The following is a 25,892-nucleotide window of genomic DNA, read 5'->3' as shown; positions in this document are numbered from 1 at the left end:
TTTGTAAATATAAGGCCATTACCTAAACTACATTAGAAAACAAACTATTAAAATAACTTACTTTATTTTGAGTCCAAGCAAATGGGAGTTCAGACAAATGACCAAAGGGGAAAAAAAAAAAAGAAAGAAAGAAAATAAAAGAAATTGAACAGAATAGAGATATAAAAGTACTTCGGGCTGGATTTGGGTGATCTCTGCTGAGCTGTCTCCTGCAACTCGGTACAACTCTTGGGTCAGCCGAGGTGGGATGAGCTGGATGGGCCCCATGCATGGTAGTTACCATTAGAGTTGGCTGTAGGCAGTGGGTGTCACTACCATGATCTAGAAGGTTATTCCAGATTTCTTGCCATGACAGTTGCAGAGTCTCAGACATCAACAGAAGAGAGCAAGCTCCAGTTTGCCAATGCTTTTTAGGTTGTACCTTCATCGTGTTTGCTCCTTTTAGCCAAAGCAAAGAATGACATGACTAACCAAGTCAGTGCTGGAGATAGCTTTCCAGTGGTGTGAATTCAGGGAACAGAATTACTGCAAACACTTTTACAAACAATATGCTTTGTGACTTATCGGGGTGTTGACAGCTATTTGGTGGGAGTACAAGGATGAGGGTCTCCTGACCCTCAGTCTTCTTATCTCAGAGCCTCATTTTAATTTTTCCTTTGAACAGGAGTTAGTTATACAACTCTCCAGATGATCAAAACCTTGCCATGAGAACCCAGACACCCTAGAGGTCAATCATGTAGGAGGCGTTGATTTTCTCACATCTTTCTAATGCTGTCACCAAGGTTCATCCACCAAAGACTCCCTCTCAGGAGATCCCAGGCTCGACAGGGCGATATAAACAATCCATCATTTTTCTGCTGCTTCTAAGATTCAGGAAGAGATGTATGATTAGATGACTCAACCAAATCACTTAGCACTAGCTCCCCAGCCTCCTAAGCTAGAGTCTATTCCCCAATTCATCATGCATGACTTCATACAAATGAAGAACAAAATAATCAGAAAGAAGATAGCTTTTAAGATTTTAGTTCTTCTGAATTCTTTTTTTTTTTTTAACCTATCTTTGGTTTTGCCTCTCTAGAGCCTACACAATGCCTCATTGCTAGCAGGTGGTGAATAAACATGTAATAAACAAAAGAATGAGAGCCTGTACTTTTTCATTAGAGAAAGGCATAACTTTCCTGATGTAGCAAAAACTGAGACAGGAACCTGGGGTTGTCATTTGATTTTACTTCTCTGGAGAATTGTCTTAAATGGGATTGATTGGTACACTGTTGGTGGCTATGTTTGTTGGCAAACCTTTCTGGAAGGCAGTTTGGCAATCTCTATGGAAAACCTTAAAATGGTGCATGTCCTTAGTATTACTTATTGAAATTCTGAAGAAATAATTAAGGATGTATGCTAAAGTTTAGTCACAAGACTCGTATAGGTACATCTATATATATATATATATATATATATATATATATATATATGTTTTTTATTTAATATTGGTAGTAAGAGCATTTGTGAATATCATTATGAAATATTTATAATTTTTCATTTTTATTTTTTATTTTATTTTTAAATTGAGATATAATGGACATACGACATTATATTACTTTCAGGTATACAATGCAATGATTCGGTAGTTGTATGGATTTTGAAATGACCATCAAAATAAGTCTAATTAACATCCATCACTGCATAATTACAAATTTTTTAATTTGTTGCTAAATTCTTAGCTTTTAAATATACAGTACAGTATTATTAACTGTAGTGACCATGCTATACATTGCATCTCCATGATTTATTTAGAACTGGAAGTTTGTACATTTTGACCCCCTTCACCTCTCTAGGTCCTGCCTGATCCCTTATTGCCTAGCAGATGGTGAATAAACATCTAATAATGTTTCACCCTTTTCACCAACTTCCTGCCCCTCCCCTACTTCTGGCAATTGCCAATCTATTCTCTGTGTCTATGAGCTCACTTTATTTTTTTTTTTAAGATTCCACATGTAAGTGAGATCATACCGTATTTCCCTTTTTCTATTTGACTTATTTTACGAAGCATAATGCCTTCAAGTTTCATCCATGTTGTCGCAGAAGACAAAAATTCCTTCTCTTTAATGGTTGGATAGTATTCTATTATATATATAATACATATTCTTTATCAACTCCATCTATCAATGAACACTTCGTTGCTTCCATGTCTTATTACTGTATATATTATTGTAAATAAAGTAAATGGAGTAAATTTACATTATTGTATCTAAATAATGCTGCAATGACCATGGGGATGCATTTCTGAATTCTTTTTTTGTGGGTTTTTTTTTTTATTGTATTATGTTAGTCTTATAGGTAGCTTCAGGCACATCACATTTTTCTAAGTCCCTTTGGGAATGAAATCTTGCTAATAGCTGCCACTGGTGTAGTAAGAGGAAGCAGAAGGCAACGGTAGGAAGGCAGAAGACCAGGTTCCAATTGTAGAATAACAGGAATTTTCTTCCCATCTTTCTAGCGTCCTCTGCCATTTCTCTACATTCCTTTTATTATCTTATTTTCTTCTTCTTTTCCTCTTTTGTGACTTCTTTCAAACTTGTGTTCTTTCTATGTTAATAGCCTATGTTTCACTTCTCTGCATAGTTAAGTGTGTATATATGCATGTGTATATATTGTATGTGCGCATACACCTTTACACATATGTATGTATATTCAATGGCCTTGCCAAGAAAATTAAAGTTTCCTTTTAATGACAGTATGATATTTCCTATAACTGGTATGTTATAGGTCCTAAGAATCTCATTGCAATATTTGCCTCTTATTTCCAGAGTTGCAAGCAGATGTTTATTAAATAAAATTGATAATCTACTTTTAAAAATAGGATACAAAGGCAATCTGATTTTTCTATCTGTAAAATTTTTTTGCAGGTACTTTTAATTACAATTCCTGGCTTTGTGATGAATTATATATTAATTCTTTGGTATCTGGCATCTGTGGATAAATTACTTTTGGAAACCACACCATGGTTATTATTTTCAACGATCCTTGTGAGTTCAGATCCCATGCTGACGGCAGTTGCTATAAGAGACCTTGGTAGGTATATTTTTTCTTTTCCTACATTTAAAATATTATGTTCTGTGTTTAATGTATCTAGCTTTAAGATATTTTATTCAATGTAGATTTTCACTATGTGAAATAGGATTCTGAGACACTGGGGATTAAACATGGAGATTCAGTTTAGTGATCCTTAGAACAAAATGAAATGCCAGTAATGGATTTACTTAGCATATATATATATATATATATATATATATATATATATATATATTTCATCCAATTATGGGATAAAATGGGATTATTTGTAATCCTTGACTTTATACATCCTTCTATCTTGAGCCAACATTTCCAGGAACAAACAATTTGCAGCACACTGTGGTAACATTTCTATTGCCTAATACCCCTGTTCCTTTGACAATACTGTCATTAGGATAATGCCATTTGTTTAAAAAAAAAAATTGCTTTTAGAGTCATCATCACCATTAGGACCAAAAAACTTGAAAGTCAAAAACAATAAAATCATTAATGCTACTGTGTTTTCAGTGTGTTCTATTTTAGAATAAATCTATATTTAAAAATAAAATACCAAGTCAACATAACCCCCCCACACACACACAAATCTAAGAACCTCATCCAAGAAAAACAATTACTGAATTTGTTTTCCTCCAGTCACTTTTTAGTAACAAGAATTACAACACTTGTTTTGAAATATAATTTACTTATTTATTTATTTAAGATTTTATTTATTTATTTGACAGAGAGAAAGATCACAAGTAGGCAGAGAGGCAGGTAGAGAGAGAGGGGGAAGCAGGCTCCCTGCTGAGCAGAGGGCTCGATCTATTTCACCCCTGAAATAGAACTTAATATGGCATGTGTGCATGTGCACACACAAATATGCACACACAAACACATGCACACACACTTTTCATTTTATGATCAGTTACAGGGGAAAAAGCTGCTGGAGACAAGTAGAAATAAAATAGAGGAGACACATCAATGTACCTCTACGAATAAAGGCAAGCCAACTCTTCAAAACAGAGATTAAGTTTGTGAAGTAAGACTCTGGGAAAAGGAAGTGTCAACATCTGTCACCCAACCCTGTCTCTATGGGGACTCTATCAGTGCCAGCCCTTTTTCTACTCGAAAGATTTGGCTGGGGTGCCTGGGTGGCTCAGTCCTTAAGCTTCTGTCTTCGGCTCACGTCATGATCCCAGAGTCCTGGGATTAAGCCCTGCATCGGGCTCCCTGCTCTGCGGGAAGCCTGCTTCTCCCTCTCCCACTACCCCTCTCTCACTGACTGGAGTCATGATCTCTCTCTCTCTCTATCTTCCTCTGCCCTTCTCCCTGCCCCTACATGCACGTGTTCTCTCTCTCTCTCTCTCATAAAGAAATAAATCTTTTAAAAAAATAAGTGATTTCTTTGGGTTAACTTGCAAAGTTATGCTCATACATTTTAGTCATCTTGCCATGACTTTTGGAATTTTGTACTTCTCTTCATTTTGTGTATTTAAAAAAAATAAGAATGAACAATAAAATATTTTTCTCTTGGTAACATTTTTTGCCTGAGTTTTCAAAGCCAAATTTTTATATTTGTTTTATTTTACTTTCATACACACACAACGTCTGCCCAGGCTTCTGAGTACATGAATATATTCACGTTGTCTTTTGACGGTCGGTTGACTCCTCTTAGGCCCCCATGTCAGTTGTTCATTTTCAAATATTTACATCTTGTTGTAGTTCATTTTCCAAATTGGAATAGTTATATGACAGTACCAGTTAGGTTTTTCTCAGTAGGGAATAACTCTGAGTTTCAACAATTGAGTAAGAAAAAGCACAGTGGCTTAAAAACAGCAGTTATTATTTCTCATGAGCCTACCAGTTATGAAGGCATGGCTGGGCTCTGCTGATCTTGGCTTGGCTTGCTAATGAACCTTCAGTCCGGTAGAGGGTCATTTGGGGGCTAAGTGATCTAGGATGGCCTCAACTGGGAAGATCCACCGTTCTTCTTCATATCTCTCACAATCTTCCAGTAGTGCAGCCAGTGAACACTAGCATGATGGTGGCAGAGATGCAAGAGATAGGAAGCAAAAATGTGTCTTAAGCCTCTGTTTGCATCATGTCTCATAACAAAACAGGCTGGATATCTTAGGTGAGAGAGACTGCAATTTTACAGCAAAGGGCATGAATGTGTAAAGAGGTGAAGAACTGGACCATCAAGGCACTTGAGCTTCCACAGGAACAGAATGCCTTGACTTCTCTTCTCTTACAAAAGCATACTTACTGTGTTAGGTTGTGATCATAAAGTGGTTGGATGATGTAATAACATTTCCTTCCTCTGGACATCTAAAGAATCATTAAGATGCTCAAAGTTATATTTTTGCCACTACAAGCATATTTAATAGAGAAAAATGATAATTGATAGATATCTAAACTAGCTTCATAAATGGAGGGAAATTAGGATGGGAGTACCTCATATCCAGGTGCTCTCCATTTCATAAAGCTTGGTTTCTAAAATCTTCAAAAGGAATGTATAGGAAAGTCAGACAGTTTCTAATCATAGAAAGATTATCTTGACCATTGCCCTAATACTTTGTTTAGGTACCATGTTTTAAAATTTGGCTTATGAATTTTCTTTATCCCTCCATCATTGTTTTTTGCCTTAAATACATGATATTAGATAAGTCACCAAATTAAAAAAAAAATAGTGAATTTCATGTTCTGATCTGGGCTTTAAAACAAGGAATGACAGCTTTAGCTGATCATCTTTCTTACAAAAACTGCAGTCAACCACAATTAGTTTGGTTCCTAATTACAGAGTCCAGACTTACAGTTGACACATAATTAAATTTGTCCCAAGGGAGTTTTCAAGCATGACCAAAGTTTGTTTAAGTACATGGGCAAAGTATGTGGTATAAATCTATAGCTTAGAATATAGTCCTACTTGATAATAAAATTTTATTCTTTAATATTGATGATATTCCCACCTTAAACAAAATATTTTCTCTTCCATAGGTCTTTCTAGAAGCCTCATCAATTTAATTAATGGAGAAAGTCTGATGACCGCTATAATGTCTTTGATTGTGTTTACTAGTATTGAGGATATTAATGTAAGCCTGAAAACGAAGGTGAACCATTCTTTAGGTAAGGACTTATTTTTCTTCTAAATTTCTTAAAATCAGAATCCTATATTTTCTAGAAGCTGATGTGGGTTTTATAATATAATAAGTTACGCTTATACAAATATAATTGTATTAGTATAGTGATCTACTCTTTACAAAGCACTACCACACCTCCCTTATTTAACATTCATTGTGGTTTTAGTTGAGGCTAGGTTGGGACTTTCATGAGGATGCTTATAAGAGCAACAGTTCACAGACCTAGGCTGAGACAGAATGCTTGACCAGAATGAGAAATGTTGTTTTGTAAGTGTTGAAAAGGAACTCAGAAGATAAGCCAGGTAATGCATCTGCCAGTGGTGAGAGGATGCAGCGGTTGCCCTCCCCTTCACTGGTGCTATCTCCCCACAGGCAACATCAAAAGCTTTCAGCTCAGGGACCAAGTGGAGGGCCATCTTCAGAGCATGAGAGCAGTGCTTGTAAACAGAGATTACGAGGTGTTCATGAGCTCATTTGCCCATTCAGATAGCCCTGAACATAAGTATCTTTTATTACTTTATCATATATCTGTGTGTGTGTGTGTGTGTGTGTGGTGTGTGTATATATATATACTATATGATATATGCACACTATAATGAATTATTATAAAATATACAGATGAGTAATTAGCACTCAAGACAAGAAATATAATGTCACCAGGAGTCCCAGAAGCATTTTAAGTGCCCCTACCTGATTATAGCCCCATACCCTCCTCCTGTCACAGTGGTTCTCAAAGTATAGTCACTGCACTGGACAGGGTGGTGAGAGAGTGTGTCTATAGGACCCTTTAAGGATGTCCATGAAGTTAATATTTTCAAAATAATATTAAGAGTTATTTACCTTTTTTTTTAATTTTTTTTAAAGAGTTTACTTATTTATTTGACAGAGATTGCAAGTAGGCAGAGAGGCAGGCAGAGAAAGAGGAGGAAGCAGGCTCCCCACTGAACAGAGAGTCCGATGCGGGGCTCGATCCCAGGACCCTGGGATCATGACCTGAGCCGAAGGCAGAGGCTTAACCCACTGAGCCACCCAGGCACCCCAACCTTTTTTTTTTTTTTTTTTTTTTACTGTGTTGCCATTTGTACTGATTTTAGAAAAGTAATGATTATAGACTTCTTGAGAAAATTGTTGACATATGCTATTCCACTCTCTGGATGTCTTTTGTGCTCTAAAGCCTTATGAAGCATTATCTCATTTCACCTTCCTATTCTCTTGAAAAAAGAGCATTTAGGAAGACCACATTCTAGTACAGCAAAGTGGTCTATATGATGCCAAATAATAAGTTATATTGAAGTAAGAGCTTTCCACTATCCCCTATCCCCAGCAATTAAGCATATCTCAAATTACTTTTGTAACCACTCAAGAAGAGGAAGCTTTAGCTAGATGTTGCTTTCCCTGTCCTTGGAGAGTACTTCATTGTTGGGCAGCCAGGAATCTTGTTTACGTCTATTCTGACCCATCTATGCCTCACATATTTATAATCAATGCCTAAAACTAAGAATTAAAGACTGTTCTTTCCCAAGAACACCATTATGGGGATCATCACTCCTCTCATGTCTTCCTCAAGGGAGCTGGTCTAAATGCTGGACAGTTACCCTACTTCGACATAAGGAGAGCTCACCTTCAACCTTGCTCTGTATTCAATTAGTTTACCCAGGCCATGGCTGCTTGGAACATCTGTGGTGAACCTAGAACCCTAGTTTACCACAGGAAGGTACACCCTCTTTAAGTGCCTCATATATTTCATCTGTGGTGTGTGAGGAAGTCAAACTACCACATACATTCAACCTCTTCCAAAGTCCATATTATGTCTCTCAGAGGGATTTCACCACAAAACTTCCTGAAGATGATGAAGGTGAACAACATAAAGATGTCTATATTCAGAAGCCTCTTAAAAACTCAAGGACCACTCTCTCAGAAAACCAAAAAATACAAAGAGGTATAGTCATGGGTGCTGGTTGGACAGATTCATGCCCAGCCTCCAAATTTGATCCACTATTCTATTGGCTCCATTTAAGATAGTAATGATTGACTACAGAATTTCAGGGAACCTTATCAGAGTTGATACCTATAATCTAATCAAGAGAACTTTTTTTTTTTAAGGTTTTATTTATTTATTTGACAGACAGAGATTGCAAGTAGGCAGAGAGGCAGGCAGAGAGAGAGGAGGAAGCAGGCTCCCTGCAGAGCAGAGAGCCCAATGCGGGGCTTGATCCCAGGACCCTGGGATCATGACCTGAGCCGAAGGCAGAGGCTTTAACCCACTGAGCCACCCAGGCGCCCCACAAGAGAACTTTCTTGATATTCACTGGCAAGCAACCAATATAAAAGGGGGGGTGGTTACTGATATGGAAATTATTTCTTCATTCATTAATAAACAATTAATTATTGATATATACTCTCTGATAGTTCCTATTCTAGGCCTCATGCTTCAACCATGAACACAGTAGTCCTTGCTTTCACAGAGCTTGCTTCATAATTTTTGATAAAATAATGGAACAGAATTTTGTGTTTAAGTTTCAGAGGAGTAAAAACCATAAATAATCATTCTATCTTAATAATAATAGTAACAACTACAATAATAAAAACTCTGCTGAAGGATGAAGAGAACAGTGAACTTATTTCCCTAGCCATGAGGGATTTCTCTGAATTTTTAATAGATTTGAAAGAAAAATTTCCTTTTAAAAAAAAAGATGTTTAATAAGATTTACTGATATTTCATTTGTAGCAACTGACATAATAGTGAATCAGTAATTTTCATAATAATTATTATTTTTAAAACTCAGGTAATTATTTAAATAATGTTGCTCCATCTTTGAAGTTAGCACATATTCCACAAAGGGGAAAACTAAGAGGAGTTACTGTACTCATATTTCTGTCCTTCCCAGCTTGCATGTTAGGAGTTTAAAACCATTGTAAGAAATAACAGATTTACTTTTTTCTGGCCTAGTAATTCCATTTAATAACTGTTTTACTGATTAGAAACTATTTTTCTTTTTTATAAAAAGAAAGCAACTTTCAAATGGGTCTTCTAACTCCAGTTCCCTACCTCCTTCTGAAATCAGAGTCTACCTCCGATCTGTTTCAGTTGCAGATGGTACTAGACTCCCCAAATTACCATTATGGCTTATCTCCATGCCTAGAACAGGTGTGACCTAGAGAAACCAGTTGGTTTGACCAGCCAAAACGATACAGGAGATTCATTCCACTGGGACCCAGAAAAGGCATCCCTTTTTCTGTATTTCCTGTATGTACCTTGATAGATATAAAGTATAAGTTCCCAGAGCTTGGGGATTTTCTACTTCTTATTCAACCATATCTCCAAAGTTTATTGCATAGTATGGCACTAAATACATGTGTATTTCTTTTCTTTCTTTCTTTCTTTTTTTTTCTTTTTTTTTTTTTTTTTGATGGCTTAAAACAACAGAAATGTATTCTCTCACAGTTCTTTTTTTTTTCATTTTCATTTGATTTTTCAATTTCTTTTCAGTGTTCCAGAATTCATTGTTTATGCACCACACCCAGTGTATTTCTTAAAGGACACTGAAAGAAGCTCTTAAACAAAACTGACTGAATTTTGCTAACTTGTTATAGCTTTCAGCATTTGAATGGAAACTGTTTTAATTTAGGAATAAGAAAATGCATACATACCAATGGCAATGAGCTATTGTTAAAGATAAGGACAAAAAGAAAAGATGACCCAGAGTATGACTTAAATTTAAGATCAAGTAATTTCTAGTAACTCTTTTCTGTTTACTCCCTTTTCTTACAGTCTTTGAGATCCTGCTTGAAATTTGGTCTTATTTTCTAGTAAGTTTCTTGTTTGGAATTCTATGTTCAAAACTGATTCAACTGTGGATATCTACTGTTTTTGGAGATGATGTCTATCACATAAGCCTCAGCGTCTCAATTCTGCACCTCATCTTTTTTATTTGTAAGTCTGAGACCTAAAATGACAGAAAAATGCAAAACAGAGATTTGGGAAAATGCGTACCAGGCAAAGTTTGTAAAAAAAACAACAACAACAAATTCAACTTATCTAGGAGGAATATTTTTGTTAAAATAACCCATCAAAAGAGATAAAAATATTAGTTTCTATACAACAGAAATTAATGTCTCAAAATATGTCAAGCAAATAACATTATAAAAGCCAAAAGAATTTGACAAAATCATAATTACAATGAGATACTTGAGCATGCCTTTCCCAGATAATTTCATAAGCAGTTGGACAAAAAATAATGATGGCTATAAAAAGATATAAATAAAAAAATAATTGCTTGGTTTACAGAATATAAGGTTTTATTTCCTCAAACAGAAGGCATATCCTTTACACATACCCAAAGACAATTTATAGAAATGAACTGGACTTGAAGAGCATTTTAATAAAATCCAAAACACTGTTCAATAACAATGCATTCACAATTACCTTTAGTGTATTTACTATTCTACTATATTTACTATAATTACATTACTTATACTTGCTATAATGCATTTACTAATTACAAAAGGAAGGTCTTTATTAATCATTCTAGTAGCCTGAAATCAAATATACTTTTCTTGATAAGTTTTAGATCAAAAAGGAAATCAAAATAGAAGTTACAGATCAAGACTAAATATTAGAAAAATCTGTTAATGTTAATCCATTTGTCACCCTCTCCTCCTCACGGAAGTATGGCAAATATTAATGATTCACCCTATTATTGTTCTCTGATGCAGCCCCAGAATGTCATTTAACCCAGCTCTTCAAGACAGCCCTGTAAATGACTTGGAGTTAGCATGTGCAGGAAATAATAGCTAGTTACTTATACCAACTTATACAATGTCCTTCCTTTTACAGATAGGAAGGAGCCAATATTGCCTAGTTGCATATCCATGATTTCTCTAGAAGCTTTTGCTAAGGCAATAGAAAGAAAAAGAAAGACAAAAAGAAACAAAGAAAGGGAGAAAGGAAGGAAGGAAGGAAGGAAGGAAGGAAGGAAGGAAGGAAGGAGAGAAATGAATGGATTTATACATAATTTTGAAGGAGAAAATGATTACATTAATGACAGCATTTTTTATTAAATAGAAAATCCAAATGCATTAACTAATAAACCAAGCCCAAAAGGCTTTTTAATAGTTTGATATAAGATAAATATACCAAAAAAGTGTCCTTATAAGCCAGCAGTAGCTTGTTAGAAAATATAATAAAAATTTGATTCTCTTTACATTGGCAAAATATTACAAAATATAAAGGAATAAACTGAACAAGAAGTTTGGGCCTAAACACGGAAAACTATAAAAGCTTATGAGAGGGGTGCCTGGGTGGCTCAGTGGGTTAAGATGCTGCCTTCGGCTCAGGTCATGATCCCAGGTCCTGGGTTCAAGCCCCACATTGGGCTTTCTGCTCAGCGGGGAGCCTGCTTCCTCCTCTCTCTCTGCCTGCCTCTCTGCCTACTTGTGATTTCTCTCTGTCAAATAAATAAATAAAATCTTTAAAAAAAAAAAAGCTTATGAGAAATACGAGATTTGAATAAATTAAGACAGAGAAAATCTTTTTAGAAATGCTAGAGTAACAAGATTCATTATTTTTGTGTCTGATGAAGGAAAGGCAGAATATAGAATCTTGAGGCTTCCTAACTAATCAGTAGATTAAAGCCAGTTATAATCAAGTGAGTTTACATAATCAAGTTAATGAAATAATAGACAACAAGAGAATGGTCAGTACAGATACATTCATTGCATACTACTTTAATTATGGATACCTAAATTTCTACAAAAAATATATTCTAGCAAATAATATTTCCTCTAACATTATTTAGTAAGTGAATATAGCCCCAAGATTCAGGGTTATTCTTCCCAAAATAGTTTTAAAGTTTTAGAGTTAAAATGTTTAAAAGAAAACTTCTGAAACAGAATTTCATGAAAATGAGGTACAGGGTAAATATAAATCTAATGTAAAAGGACTTTCACTCTGACCTGGCTTAATGTTTATTTTATTAGTATCTTCAAGGTACTCACCATAAATATTTTCCAAGTTTCACTACTACCTAATAAATGACTTATGACTTGTCCAGTGCTTGATCTCCTCAAAATGCCTGTGTCCTCTACTTTATAATTCAAAATGCCTCTATTTTATGATTCAAAATGCCTCTATTTTATAATTCAAAATTAACTAAACAAAGTGTTAGTTTCTGGCTTAGGTACCATTCCTAGGCAGGATTAAAATAAAGAATATAAAACTTGTAATTTTCCAACTCTGGAAGGGAAGACTCAGTAGTATAAGGATACTAACTTTATAAAATTAAACTGTATCACAATCTGAATCAAACAATGATAGAAATTGAAGGAAGGGTTAAATTTTACTAAACAATTTAAAATATTATCTGGAAATACTGATTGTGAGAACAGACAAGATAACTTTAAGAAAAGTGAAGAACTTTCTCTATTAGGTAGGTATTAAACCTTTAGCAAGTCACCAGTAATTAAAATACAACTGTTGTAACAAAGTACTATAAAGTAAGCCAAAAAATGGAGGGACAAAGAACTGATCCAAATATGCCTGGTAATTGATAAATATGGCAATATGATAAAATTGGCATACCTTAATATTCTTTATTATTAAAACAAAAATTGTAATGCTTATTAACTAGAAAAATGTCTGCTAAACAATAAGTGAAAAAAGAAGCTCATTACAGAACTCTATTATGTATAATCTCATTATAGTTGTTTTTTTTAATATGTGACTTTGTGTGCATGAATGTCATATATATGCCATCATGAGTATTTGATTGGGTGTTCCACTCCTCTTAAAGATCTTAATCCAATTATCTTAAATTCCCAATTCTATACCAATGAGCACCCAAAGATTTCCTCATGAGTCCTGAAAATTTCTGGAATTTAGTTCCTCATGATTTCTGCTACTTCTTTTTAAATATACAGAAGTTTTTGGTTCTTTGTAAATTTTACTGAAGATGGGGACAAAGGGCCTCACAAAGGAAGTTACATTATGTAATTCATGTATCTATGAGATCTGATAGCTCCCTTTAATTCTTCACTTTTCCATGTTTCCTGCTTAATTCTCACATCTGTGTCCATTATAGAAATTTAGCATGTATCCTTTAATGCTTAAAGCTGCCCTTTGGATGGAACCAGGAAGAAACAGAAAACCTGAACAGACCCATAACCAGTTAGGAGATTGAAACAGTCATCAAAAATCTCCCAACAAACAAGAGCCCAGGGCCGGATGGCTTCCCAGGGAATTCTAGCAAACATTTAAAGAAGAATTAATACCTATTCTTCTGAAATTGTTCCAAAAAATAGAAATGGAAGGAAAACACCCAAACTCATTTTATGAGACCACCATTACCTTGATTCCCAAACCAGACAAAGATCCCTTCAAAAAGGAGAATTACAGACCAATATCCTTGGTGAACACAGATGCAAAAATTCTCACCAAAATACTAGCCGATAGAATCCAACAGTACATTAAAAGGATTATTCACCATGACAAAGTGGGATTTATTCTAGGGTTGCAAGTTTGATTTAACATCCACAAATCAATCAATGTGGTACAATACATTAATAAAAAAAAGAACAAGAACCATATGACATTCTCAATAGATGCAGAAAAAGCATTTAACAAAGTATAGCATCATTTCTTGATCAAAACTCTTCACAGTGCAGGGATAGAGGGTACATACCTCAAAATCATCAAAGCCATCTATGAGAAACCCACAGCGAATATTATTCTCAATGGAGAATAACAGAGCTTTTCCCTTAAGGTCAGGAACACAGCACAGATGTCCACTATCACCACTGCTGTTCAACATAGTACTAGAAGTCCTAGCCTCAGCAATCAGACAATAAAAAGAAATAAAAGATGGCAAAAAAGAAGTCAAACTCTCACTCTTCATAGAAGCCATGATACTTTATGTGGAAAACCCAAAAGACTCCACTCCAAAACTGCTAGAACTCATACAGGAATTCAGTAAAGTGTCAGGATATAAAATCAATGCACAGAAATCAGTTGCATTTCTATACACGAACAGCAAGACAGAAGAAAGAGAAATTAAGGAGTCTACCCCATTTATAATTGCTCCCAAAACTACAAGATACCTATGAATAAACTAACCAAAGAGGGAAAGAATCAGTACTCAGAAAACTATAAAATACTCATGAGGGGCACCTGGGTGGCTCAGTGGTTTAAGCCGCTGCCTTCGGCTCAGGTCATGATCTCAGGGTCCTGGGATCGAGTCCCGCATCGGGCTCTCTGCTCGGCAGGGAGCCTGCTTCCCTCTCTCTCTCTCTCTCTCTCTGCCTGCCTCTCTGTCTACTTGTGATCTCTCTCTGTCAAATAAATAAATAAATAAATCTAAAAAAAAAAATAAAGTACTCATGAAAGAAATTGAGAAAGACACAAAGAAATGGAAAAACGTTCCATGCTCATGGACTGGAAGAACAAATATTGTGAAAATGTCTATGCTGCCTAAAGCAGTGTACACATTTGACACAATCCCTATCAAAATACCATCTATTTTTTTCAAAGAAATGGAACAAATAATCCTAAAATTTATATGGAACCAGAAAAGACCCTGAATACTTAGAGGAATATTGAAAAGGAAACCAAAGTCGGTGGCATCACAATTCCAGACTCCAAGCTCTATTACAAAGCTTTCATCATCAAGACAGCTTGGTAGTGGCACAAAAACAGACACATGGATCAATGGAACAAAATAGAGAGCCCGGAAATGGCCCCTCAACTCTATGGTCAACTAATCTTTGACAAAGCAGGAAACAATGTCCAGTGGAAAAAAGACAGTCTCTTCAACACATGGTGTTGGGAAGATTGGACAGCCACATGCAGAAAAATGAAATTGGACCATTTCCTTACACCACACACAAAAATACGCTCAAAATGGATGAAAGACCTCAATGTGAGACAGGAATCCATCAAAATCCTTGAGGAGAAAACAGGCAGCAACCTCTTTGACCTCAGCTATAGCAACTTCTTCCTAGAAACATCACCAAAGGCAAGGGAAGCAAAGGCAAAAGTGAACTATTGGGACTTCATCAAGATCAAAGGAAAGCACAGCAAAGGAAACAGTCAACAAAACCAAAAGACAACTGACAGAATGGGAGAAGATATTTGCAAATGACATATCAGATAAAGGGCTAGTATCCAAAATCTATAAAGAACTTATCAAACTCAACACTCAAAGAACAAATAATCCAATCAAGAAATGGGTAGAAGACATGAACAGACATTTCTGCCAAGAAGACATCCAGATGGCCAACAGATACATGAAAAAGTGCTCCACATCACTTAGCATCAAGGAAATACAAATGAAAACCACAGTGAGAAACCACCTCACACCAGTCAGAATGGCTAAAATTAATAAGTCAGGTAATGGCAGATGTTGGGAAGGATGTGGAGAGAGAGGAACCCTCCTACACTGCTGGTGGGAATGCAAGCTGGTGCAGCCACTCTGGAAAACAGTATGGAGGTTCCTCAAAAAGTTGAAAATAGAGCTACCCTATGACCCAGCAATTGCACTACTGGGTGTTTGCCCTAAAGATACAAATGTAGCGATCCAAAGAGACATGTGCACCCGAATGTTTATAGCAGTAATGTCCACAGTAGCCAAACTATGGAAAGAACCTAGATGTCCATCAACAGATGAATGGGTAAAGAAGATGTGGTATACATATACAATGGAATACTATGCAGCTATCAAAAGAAACAAAATCTTGCTATTTGCAACAACGTAGATGGAACTAGAGGGTATTATGCAAAGCAAAATAAGTCAATCAGAGAAAGACAATTATATGATCTCTCTTATGAGGAGTTTGAGAGGAAGAATAGAAGGGTCGTGGAGGGAAGGGAGGGAAAAAACGAAACATAATGGGACTAGGGAGAGAGAAAAACCATAAGAGACTCTTAATCTCAGGAAACAAACTAAGGGTTGCTGGGGGGTGGGGGGTTGGGGATAGGGTGGTTAGGTTACGGACATTGGAAAAGGCTGTGGTGAGTGCTATGAAATGCGTATGTCTGATGACTCACAGACCTGTACTCCTGGGGCAAATAATACATTATATGTTAAATAAATAAATAAATAAAATATAACTTTAAAAAAAAGCCCTTTGGATCTCATTCTCTGTTCTCAACTAACTTATTAACTTATTTCTTCTAAACAAAAATAGTCCTCTCCATTTTAGAGATACTAATGCAAATTTTCTTTAAAATTATAATTATCTTCCTTGACTTACAATGGAGTTATATCTCAATACACCACTGTAAGTTGAAAAGATCATTAAGTCAAAAATGCATTTAGTAGGGGCGCCTGGGTGCTCAGTGGGTTAAGCCTCTGCCTTTGGCTCAGGTCATGAACTCAGGGTACTGGAATCGAGGCCCACATTGAGCTATGTGCTCAGTGGGGAGCCTGCTTCTCCCGCTCTCTCTGCCTGCCTCTCTGCCTACTTGTGATCTCTCTCTGTCAAATAAATAAATAAATTTTTTAAAAAATCTTTAAAAAAATGCATTTAGTACACCTCACCTACCAAACATCATAGCTTAGCCCAGTCTACCTTAAACATGCTCAGAATACTTACATTAGCCCGCAGTTGGGCAAATTATGTTACACAAAGCCTATTTTATGAAAAGGTTGGATATCTCATGTAATTTAGTGAGTGCTGTACTGAAAGTGAAAAGCTGAATGGTTGTGTGGATGCAGATTGGCTATAAGTGTACCAGTTGTTGACTCTCATGATGGCCTGGCTGACTGGAACCTGTGGCTCGCTGCCACTGCCCAGCATCATGAGAGAGGCTCTTAGTACAAATTGCTAGCCTGAGAAAAGATCAATACTCAAAATTGGAAGTGTTGTATCTACTGGATGCACACTGCTTTTGCACTATTGTAAAGCTGAAAAGTCACAAGTCGAAACTTTGTAAATTGGGGATGGTCTGTACTTGAAGTCTTGGTAGTTGAATTATAGATCCTCTTTTTTTAATTGCTATGCTGTACCATATGCTGTACCATATTATTTGAATTTTTATAGTGGTAATATACTACATTCATAAGCAAGGGGTAATATAATTCTAATACCACTATTTTTAAGAATATTCCCATTTTTTATGCTTTTCAGTCCAGCACAGTAAATGTGCCAAAACAATATTAAGCTGGGGAAGTATATCCATATGAGGTTTCTACTGGGTCGACTCCCTTAGTCCTACCACAAAATCAAATCATTTCTATCTCCTGTTGTCTCCTAAGAAGAAAGCATATGAAGTGGGCTCGTTCATAAAGAACTCACTGTCTCACTTCCATTTCATTCCTCCAGAGCCCCTCTGAAAAAATTAGACCTGTAGAGGGTGCTCAAGCCAGAGTGGGGCACATGAGAAATTTTGTGAGCTTCATATTGTTGGCAGTGATCTGAAGCCAAAGCAGTGCAAGGAGATTCAGTATAGACGTGACATCACAGTTGGGTGGGAATCTGAGAAGGAAGAGGATGAGGTGGTGGTAACAATCTGTAATATAATCCAGTTGAAACCAAGTAGGTCAGCCTCTCTATAAAGTTATTATACTATCGAGATATCCGATATTTTCATCTTGGACAAAATTTGTGCCACTGTTGATGTTAAATTAATACTTTATATTTATTTCTTTTAAAAATAGGTGAGCTAGTTGGAATGTCTGGAATATTTACCCTGGCCATTATGGGACTTTTTTTGAATTCTACAAGTTTTAAACCAGGAGTTGAAGCGCTTCTTCTCGAGTGAGTAGATGGTATATTTTCATTTTGTTTCATGCATTAGAAGCTATAATATTGTAATAGCAACTCTATCTACATCTACATTAGTCAAAGTAAGATATGGACTCCAAAACTACCTGACTAAAAACCTTTACTAAAAATTCTATTTGCCTGTGTTTTCTAATCCTCTAATTTTGGGCAAAATTTGTAACCTTACCTTGAGCTCATGTTAGCTCTGTTTTCCTACTATTTCTCTCAAGTGTCTGACAGTCTACTCAGTAATTTCTAGTAAAATTTACTAGACAGGGCCAGGATTAAGGTAAGGCATTCCAGCATAAAATTTAAGAAGGTGCCAAAAAACTCAGTAATGAAGATAAATAATATTTTAGTGCAATATTTTTTTTGAAAATTGGAATTAATGCAAAAAATCCATGTTTGTGAAAATACAAAACTTTTAAATTAAGATGGAAGCAATATTACTGATTAATTCCTTTTGCCTCAGGCTCCAACAAGGCTCAGCATGGTATTACTACTAGAACAGAAACCCAATATTTTAAGGACAATGAAGAGATAGCCTGCAAAGCAAATTAAAAGATTAAGCTAGAGCATCTGAAAAGGATTGGCCATGGTATAAAAGAAAATATGGCCAAATGTACAAATGTATCAACTGTGCCCTGCTCAAGGGCATCCAGTTTAGGGGTGATTGGAATTTGCACCAGTGTAGAAGAAGGGTGCTGCTTTTTGTGATGCTCCAACATATAGGCTGAGAACTTGACCTAAATCACACAATGGCAACATATGTTAACAGAGACTCTGAACATAATCAGTGATTTTAGAGTTTTGGAGAACAATATAGAAAATAGAATTAGTTTGAAAGTAAAGAACCTTATAGAATTTTGAAGCACCTACTAACACTTCGTGTCAATTACAATGAAAGCTAATTGTACCAGCAGCTAGGCAGAATTACTTGCCACAATTAATTGCTGGAGGAAGAATTAAAAATATTATGTGTTTCAACTCTGCCTTTGGGAAATGATTCCAAAGACTCCTTTCACCTTTTTGCTCTACCTGCAACCTGGGTCTCCCGTGAAGACATTACTTCACTTGCATTCCTTAAAAGTTGTGTTTTTCTCCCTCACATCCCTGGTACTACTGAGCCTAGAGTTGTGGTAGGTGATCTCTCTGTATCTCAAAGTCATTTCTAGGTTATTCTTTATCATTCTTCCCTAGAAAAACCCAGTTTTGAAGCTCATGCCATCAGATTACACCATCTGCCACCCTCTTGGTTGAGTTATGTCTAGAGCCCCGAATCACACTCTGTATTTCATGAAGATGTTGGCCCCCCTCTCACTGTGGCTGTCTGCAGCACCATTTCTCTATCACTATTCCTAGTGATGTCAATCAGTATCCACACAGTCGATCCTTCTACTCCACCTTTCAGCTCCTGGACTTCCTCTCCTCCTATGGGCATGTTTCCCACCTTGCTTAAGCCACCCACTAAATGACCACTTCATAATCTCAATTTCAAGAATCTTACTGTCTTAAAACATGACATGTGTCAGCTCCTACTCTCCAAGATGGTAGAAATCTAGGATAACAAAAGGTAAATCCACCTGAAGCCTACAGTAATCTGCAGCAGGTCCTTGCTACTCTCTCAGAGAAGAAGTCCATCATCTCCCGTGTTTTAGGCTTACAGCCTCTGGGACCCCGATTCGAACAATTCTGCAGTCACGCGGAGACGACACAGAGTCAAGCCCATGATCTTTTACGGATCCTCACTGGCCTCACTTCCTCCTTACCCAGATCATTTCTTTTGTTTAAAACTGTCTGATAACTTCTATTCTGGCTACAGGTCAAAGCTGTTTTAATGGCAAACAAAGAGAGACCGATGTCCCCCTCATTTCCACCACTCACACCCTCACTGAACTCACCCTAGCCACGCTGATCACTCTGCTGTTCCTCAGACGTGCCCAATGTGCTATTTGTGTTGCTTCTGTCCTTGAGTTTCTGTTCCTGAAATGTGCTTCCCCTGTATGCTGGCAGAGAGGATACCCTACTTCTTTCATGCTTCCATTTATACATCACCTTCCTAGAAAGAAATTCACAAAATAGAAACTACTTCCTTGCCAGGCTGCAGGATCTTTTATTCCTGACAAGTTGACACCCCAACAACATTCTGTCCATAAGGTCATGTCATTTCTCTAGGCTAGTGGCTGTCCAATGTCAGGCAATAAACATAATACAGTTGTCTGGATCTGTTGAACCAAAATCATGACTGCATCAGACATCTGGTTTTTAAAAAATTTTTCTAAAATTCTCCCCTTATGACACTTAGATACAGACAGGGTTGTGACCCTTTGCTACATAAAAGATACAAAAACACTACACATGTAAAAATACACAACAGTATTAGGATACTCATATCATCAAATAAAAGAGAAGTTCTTTTCTTTTTTTTTAAGTCAGAAACACTTTTTCAATGTGCCTGAATTGTTACAAACACACACGTGCACACACCCATGCACAAGGTCATGCACAAGTCCATGAGATGGGTTGGAGCTTGGTTGTTCGGTTCAAACCTACTTTGAATTTGATAGACTGGTTCCTTAAAGAATCTGGTTTCCTCCTCATCAGGTTTCTCCCATTAGTTTCTACCACATATGAAAGGGTCTTGACAGCTGCTCTATATTTGTTGCTTAGTTGATTTGATTGCATTTTATGCTCACCTAATGAGACCGTTATATTCGGTATTCAGCAGCATTTTTTCCACAATGTTAGGAAAATTTTTCAATTATGCACTTGTTAAATGAAAAGAAAAGTATGATAGTAGTTCATATTCACCACTCACTTGACTGAATTATCCTACTCAATTAATGTTCACAAAGGATTTCATTAATTGTATGGGTAGGGGGGTATAATGCTTTGAGGGATTTTATTTCATTTTATTTTATTTTCTTGGTGCCTATGCACATGGTGCAACAATTGGATTTGCTTTTGATGGTGAAGTCAAAAGAAGGATAAAAAAACACAAAAATTACAGAATCATCATAAAATATATCTTCATGTGTTTCCCTCTGAGTTAACATTGGATGCAGCATTTAAATCCAGAAGCTAACAGAATTAAAAGCACGGCCATGCATATATAAGAAAGGGATGACGATTCATAGCCTACAGTAATTAGCCTTAGTGTGGTCACATAAACACTATTTTGAAGTATTTGACTTAATATTTCTTAGGCTAGAATGTTTTATATACAGTGTTTGCCTGATAAGGCCTAGGTATTTGTGACTCTTAAATACTGCCTGGAAGTGAAATTTTGTATTACTGCAATAGAGAGTTATTTTTAGTATTGGATCTGGTATTTGGCAAGTCCATTTTTCTGGAGACGGGACAATCATTCTTTTTAAGGGTTTCAGGGACTGAAAACCCTTCAGCATATGGTTAAACCAAGCCACCATCATCTCATGAAAGTGGTATTTGTGTACCCTTTTAATCTTTTCAATTTATTTTGTTATTAATATAATATGGTGACATTTGCAGGAAATATATAGGAAGAAAATAAAAAGTAAATTTTAAAAATAGCCTCCTATGGTCCCAACACCAAAACATGACAAATACTGGTAACTGAGTGTCCTTTACCAAATTGCTTTGCCTGTAGCAGATGAGAACATGCACTTCAGAGTGATGTAGAGTTTTCCTGGGCTCTTAGGCACTTTAAAACATACATACGCTCACAAATCCCAAAAGGAGAAATATACAGAGGGCATTCATTTGAATAAAGGATTAATTCACATCTTCTAAGTGCTCACTAGATTTTAGGGTAAGCCTTAATTCTATCACTATATAAAGCAGATTAGCAGTTTTCAGTATTCCTTTCAAAGATAATTTTAGCTCTTCCTAATGATACAAGGAGTTCACAACCGGGATTTTCAAGCCACATGAACCACGATGCCTGAATGAACCAAAACATGTTTTCAGAATCAATCCCAAAAGAAAGACACTAATTTACATGTAGTTGCTTTAGAATTATGTGTTTACTTGCCTTACTGCTCCTTTCTCCCAGTTAAATTATAAGCCCTTTAAGTATAGGTAAATGCCTTATTCATCTTTATTTTCTTGATTAGGCCTAGCACAATGTTTCACATGAATAAGCCTGTGATAAATGTGTTAGATTACTTACCTGTAATTAACTACATTCAGCTTTTTTCTGAAAATGCAGATTCTGGAATTGTCTATCATTTGTTGCTTCGCTTATGGTGTTTACCTTCATTGGACTTCTAATTCCTGCACATACGTATTTATACATATCATTTTCTGACATATATTATTCCTTAAATATCTATTTCACACTTATTGTTTTAAGGTAAGAATGTCATTTGAATTTTTCTATTTAGAGGACACTGAGTAAGCCCAAAGATATTTTTTTAAATAAAAATGTGTCATTCCTTAGAATGAAAATGAAGTATTCCCTGTTAAACTTGCCAAAGAATCATTAGCAAATTACTGTTTTAGTGGGGCTTTTTCATTCAACTTCTAACTGCATGTCAAAGTAATCCAAGAACTCTATAATTTTTTTTTAATTAGAAGAAAAAAAAATCTTTCATAATTTTACTACCCAGGGGAAACTGCTGTTAACATTTGGTATGTTTTGTCACCAGTGTTATTTTTTCCTATGAGGTTTCATAAAGTTCAGCATCAATCATAAATAAAAATTTTATGTTGCTTTTGTTTGCCTAATATTGTACAACAAATAATTTCCTTCTGATTAATTTATAGTTACAAATGGATTTTTAAAAATCATTAGAAAGTCCTCTTTGTAAATGTCCTTTTTGCTTAAACAATTTTTGTAGTCCCCTTTTCAGTGGTAAAAGGCAGGAAAGAGTCTGCCCATGTTAGTGAAAAGGATGTAATATAGAGGAGGAAAAACCACCATGACTACACTCTCCAGGTTGTATCCCTTGTGTTGCTAGCATTCTGCCTCCATCTAGGAAAACTAATTAGGAGTCGACAGCAGTTGGCTAGTGCCAACTGAATGGAAATTACTACCAAATTATCAGATACAATTAGTGTGAAATGTAGGAGATATGTGATTAAAAGAAAAGCTAGAAAGAAATCTGCCAGTATTGGATAAATTCAGCAAGGTTAAAAATCTACAAAGAACAAAGAAAGGGAAGACATTTTCCCCCTTCAGTTCTTATTCATTAGACTTTTTTTATTTTGGGGGGAGTGGGGAAGATCCAGGATAGAATAGATCCACAAAATATCTCTAACTTTTTCTTTTCTACCCCAAGAAATGTGGAATTACCCTACTACAGACTTCATAGAAAGAAGCAAAAAAAATAATGCCATCCTCTTGTCCTCTCTCTCAATGAAATGCCCTTCTGCCTTTTTTCAGTGCCATGGTGTGTGAAAAGATGGTTCCTTTGTCTGAGAGTTGGCCATTCCACAGGGAATAGATTGGAATAGAGTAGAATGAAATGAAAAAAAATGTCTATGGCAAGAATAACTTTTTAAAATCTCTTTTGTGTTTTAGACTTCTGATTTTTCTAATAATGAGCCCTGTTTTGTCTCGACTTGGTCATGGGTTCAGCTGGCGCTGGGCATTCATAATGGTCTGGAGTGAAATGAAAGGAATGCCTAATATAAACATGGCTCTTCTGCTTGCCTACTCTGACCTTTCTCTTGGCTCTGAGAGGGAACAATCTCAAGTAAAGATAAATGAATTTTTTTATTTGATCATTTTACAAATACTGTTTCTGTGTACTAAAATACATTTTTGTGGATTGGTAGCTCAATCCCACTTGGATGACGGGAGTGGTTTAGCTGTGCTGGCAAGATTGGGGAGAGGAAAAACAACTGGCAACTTTCCTCTTCCTGGGGAACATTCTGGCTTAGGGATTCCCTAAACACTTTCCTTAACATTACAATCATGTTTTTCATTACAAGAGCAATAAAATCTATAAAATAAGAGAGGTAAACACACCTGTCCCTACTCTTACCTTTCTAACACCTGATTGGATGATTTGGGTTTATCTTCTCATTCAATTTTTTTTCTTTAAGATTTTATGTATTTATTTAAAAGAGAAAGAAAGAGCATGAGTGAGAGAGCACAAGCAAGGGGAGCAAAAGCAGGGGGAGTGGCAGAGGGAAAGTGAGAAGCAAACTCCCCACTGAGCAAGGAGCCTGTTGTGGGACTCCATTCCAGGACCCTGGGATCATGACCTGAGCCAAAGGCAGACACTTAGCCATCTGAGCCACCCAGGCACCCCTTTTCATTACACTTTTAAAATGAGTTTATTATGGGGACACCTGGGTGGCTCAGATGGTTAAGCATCTGCCTTCGGCTCAGGGCATGATCCCAGGGTCCTGGAATGGAGCCCCACGTCTCTGTCAGGCTCCTTGCTCAGCTGGGAGCCTGCTTCTCCTTCTGCCTGTGCTTCTGCTCTCCGTGCTTGTGTGTGCTTGCTTTCTCTGTTTCTCCCCCTGCCAAATAAATAAATACAATATTAAAAAAAAAAAAAGTTAAGGAGTTAAAACTTATAAATAATTTTAAAATAGTACCTGATAAGGGTGCCTGAGTGGCTTGATCAGTTATGCCTCCAAATCTAAATGGTTTTGGCTCATGTCATGATCATGAGATAGAACACTGCATTGCACTCCAGATTCTCTCTCTCCCTCTCCCTCCGTCCTTTCCCCCGTCAAATAAATAAATGAATAAATATTTTATTTTTTTTTAATTTTATTTATTTATTTATTTGACAGACAGATCACAAGTAGGCAGAGAGGTAGGCAGAGAGAGATAGGAGGAGGAGGTAGGCTCCCCGCAGAGCAGCAAGCCCAACTCGGGACTCGATCCCAGGACCCTGAGATCATGACCTGAGCCGAAGGCAGAGGCTTTAACCACTGAGCCACCCAGGTGCCCCATGAATAAATATTTTAAAAAATAGTACCTGATACAGAATATATACTCAATAAGTGTTTTTATTTTTACTTACTGCTAATAGCCACTCGAGAAAAATAGAAACCTGCTTATGATTGACTTCATTGACTTTCACATTACTAAATGTGAGGCCACATTTAGTAATGCTAGGAACCAGAATATTTTAATGGTCTAGTGAAGTTACCTCTTCATTAATTACTAGCCCCAAATTCTGCCCAACAGAACATAAAAAGCATGATTCTCCCTCTACCTCGTTTCCAGGTAAGAACATTACAAGGACCTCTATAAGAAATTTCCTGTGAAGATATCAAGATGCATCTAACACTTACGTTGCAGGTTTTTTTTTTTAAACACATAAATTCCAAATGTAAAGGGAAAAGCAGCAAGGGAATTATTGCCTGTCTAATTAGATAATATCCCAACATTAAAATATTAAACATTCAAACACTGCTTTTGAAAGCGAGATTATCTGGGGCTTCTGGGTGTCTCAGTCATTAAGCATCTGCCTTCCTCTCTGGTCACAATCCCAGAGTCCTGAGATTGACCCGCATATCCGGCTCCCTGCTCTACCAGAAGCCTGCTTCTCTCTTTCCTACTCCCCCTGCTTGTATTCCCTCTCTCACTGTCACTCTCTCTTTCTCTATCAAATAAATAAAATCTTTTTTAAAAACCCACAGAATTATCTAATATTACATGATCTCCCCCCTCTTTTTAACTATCTCCACATGCCTGAATAATCAAGGTCAATTCGGCACCACACATCCTGACCCGTGTAATGGTAAACATCGCACATGGATCTGGATTCTGAAGTTTCTAGTTGGCTGCTATCTACGGGGTGGCCATCAGTGAGTTAATTAATACCCACCTCAAGGCACATGTCAGTTTCCTCATCCAAAAGGGACTTAATAATACCGATGGTGTGTTAGCAAATGTTAACAAGTAACTCTCTTAGGGGTCAGAGGGAGCCTTAAATAAGAATATTTGCCACTTTCCATTGCGTAATCACTCTAACAGAACAACAATCAACTCCATAA

General features: G+C 36.4%; 1 protein-coding gene across 6 annotated transcripts in view; it reads left to right on the top strand.

Moving 5' to 3' along the window:
* SLC9C1 (solute carrier family 9 member C1) overlaps positions 1 to 25,892 on the top strand; it is a 96,926-nt gene that overhangs the window by 9,691 nt on the left and 61,343 nt on the right. For all 6 annotated transcript variants that reach the window (XM_047724622.1, XM_047724646.1, XM_047724654.1 and 3 more), the window contains exons 6-11: positions 2,907 to 3,072; positions 6,049 to 6,177; positions 9,964 to 10,125; positions 17,843 to 17,942; positions 22,138 to 22,281; positions 23,452 to 23,626. In XM_047724622.1, the coding sequence (XP_047580578.1) occupies positions 2,907 to 3,072; positions 6,049 to 6,177; positions 9,964 to 10,125; positions 17,843 to 17,942; positions 22,138 to 22,281; positions 23,452 to 23,626 (876 nt within the window). The remainder of the gene's footprint in view (positions 1 to 2,906; positions 3,073 to 6,048; positions 6,178 to 9,963; positions 10,126 to 17,842; positions 17,943 to 22,137; positions 22,282 to 23,451; positions 23,627 to 25,892) is intronic.

The sequence above is a fragment of the Lutra lutra genome, chromosome 1 (genome assembly GCF_902655055.1).
Source record: "Lutra lutra chromosome 1, mLutLut1.2, whole genome shotgun sequence".
NCBI lineage: Eukaryota > Metazoa > Chordata > Mammalia > Carnivora > Mustelidae > Lutra > Lutra lutra.
The sequence above is the reverse complement of the archived record's forward strand: the minus strand, read 5'-3'. Positions and strand labels throughout refer to the sequence as shown.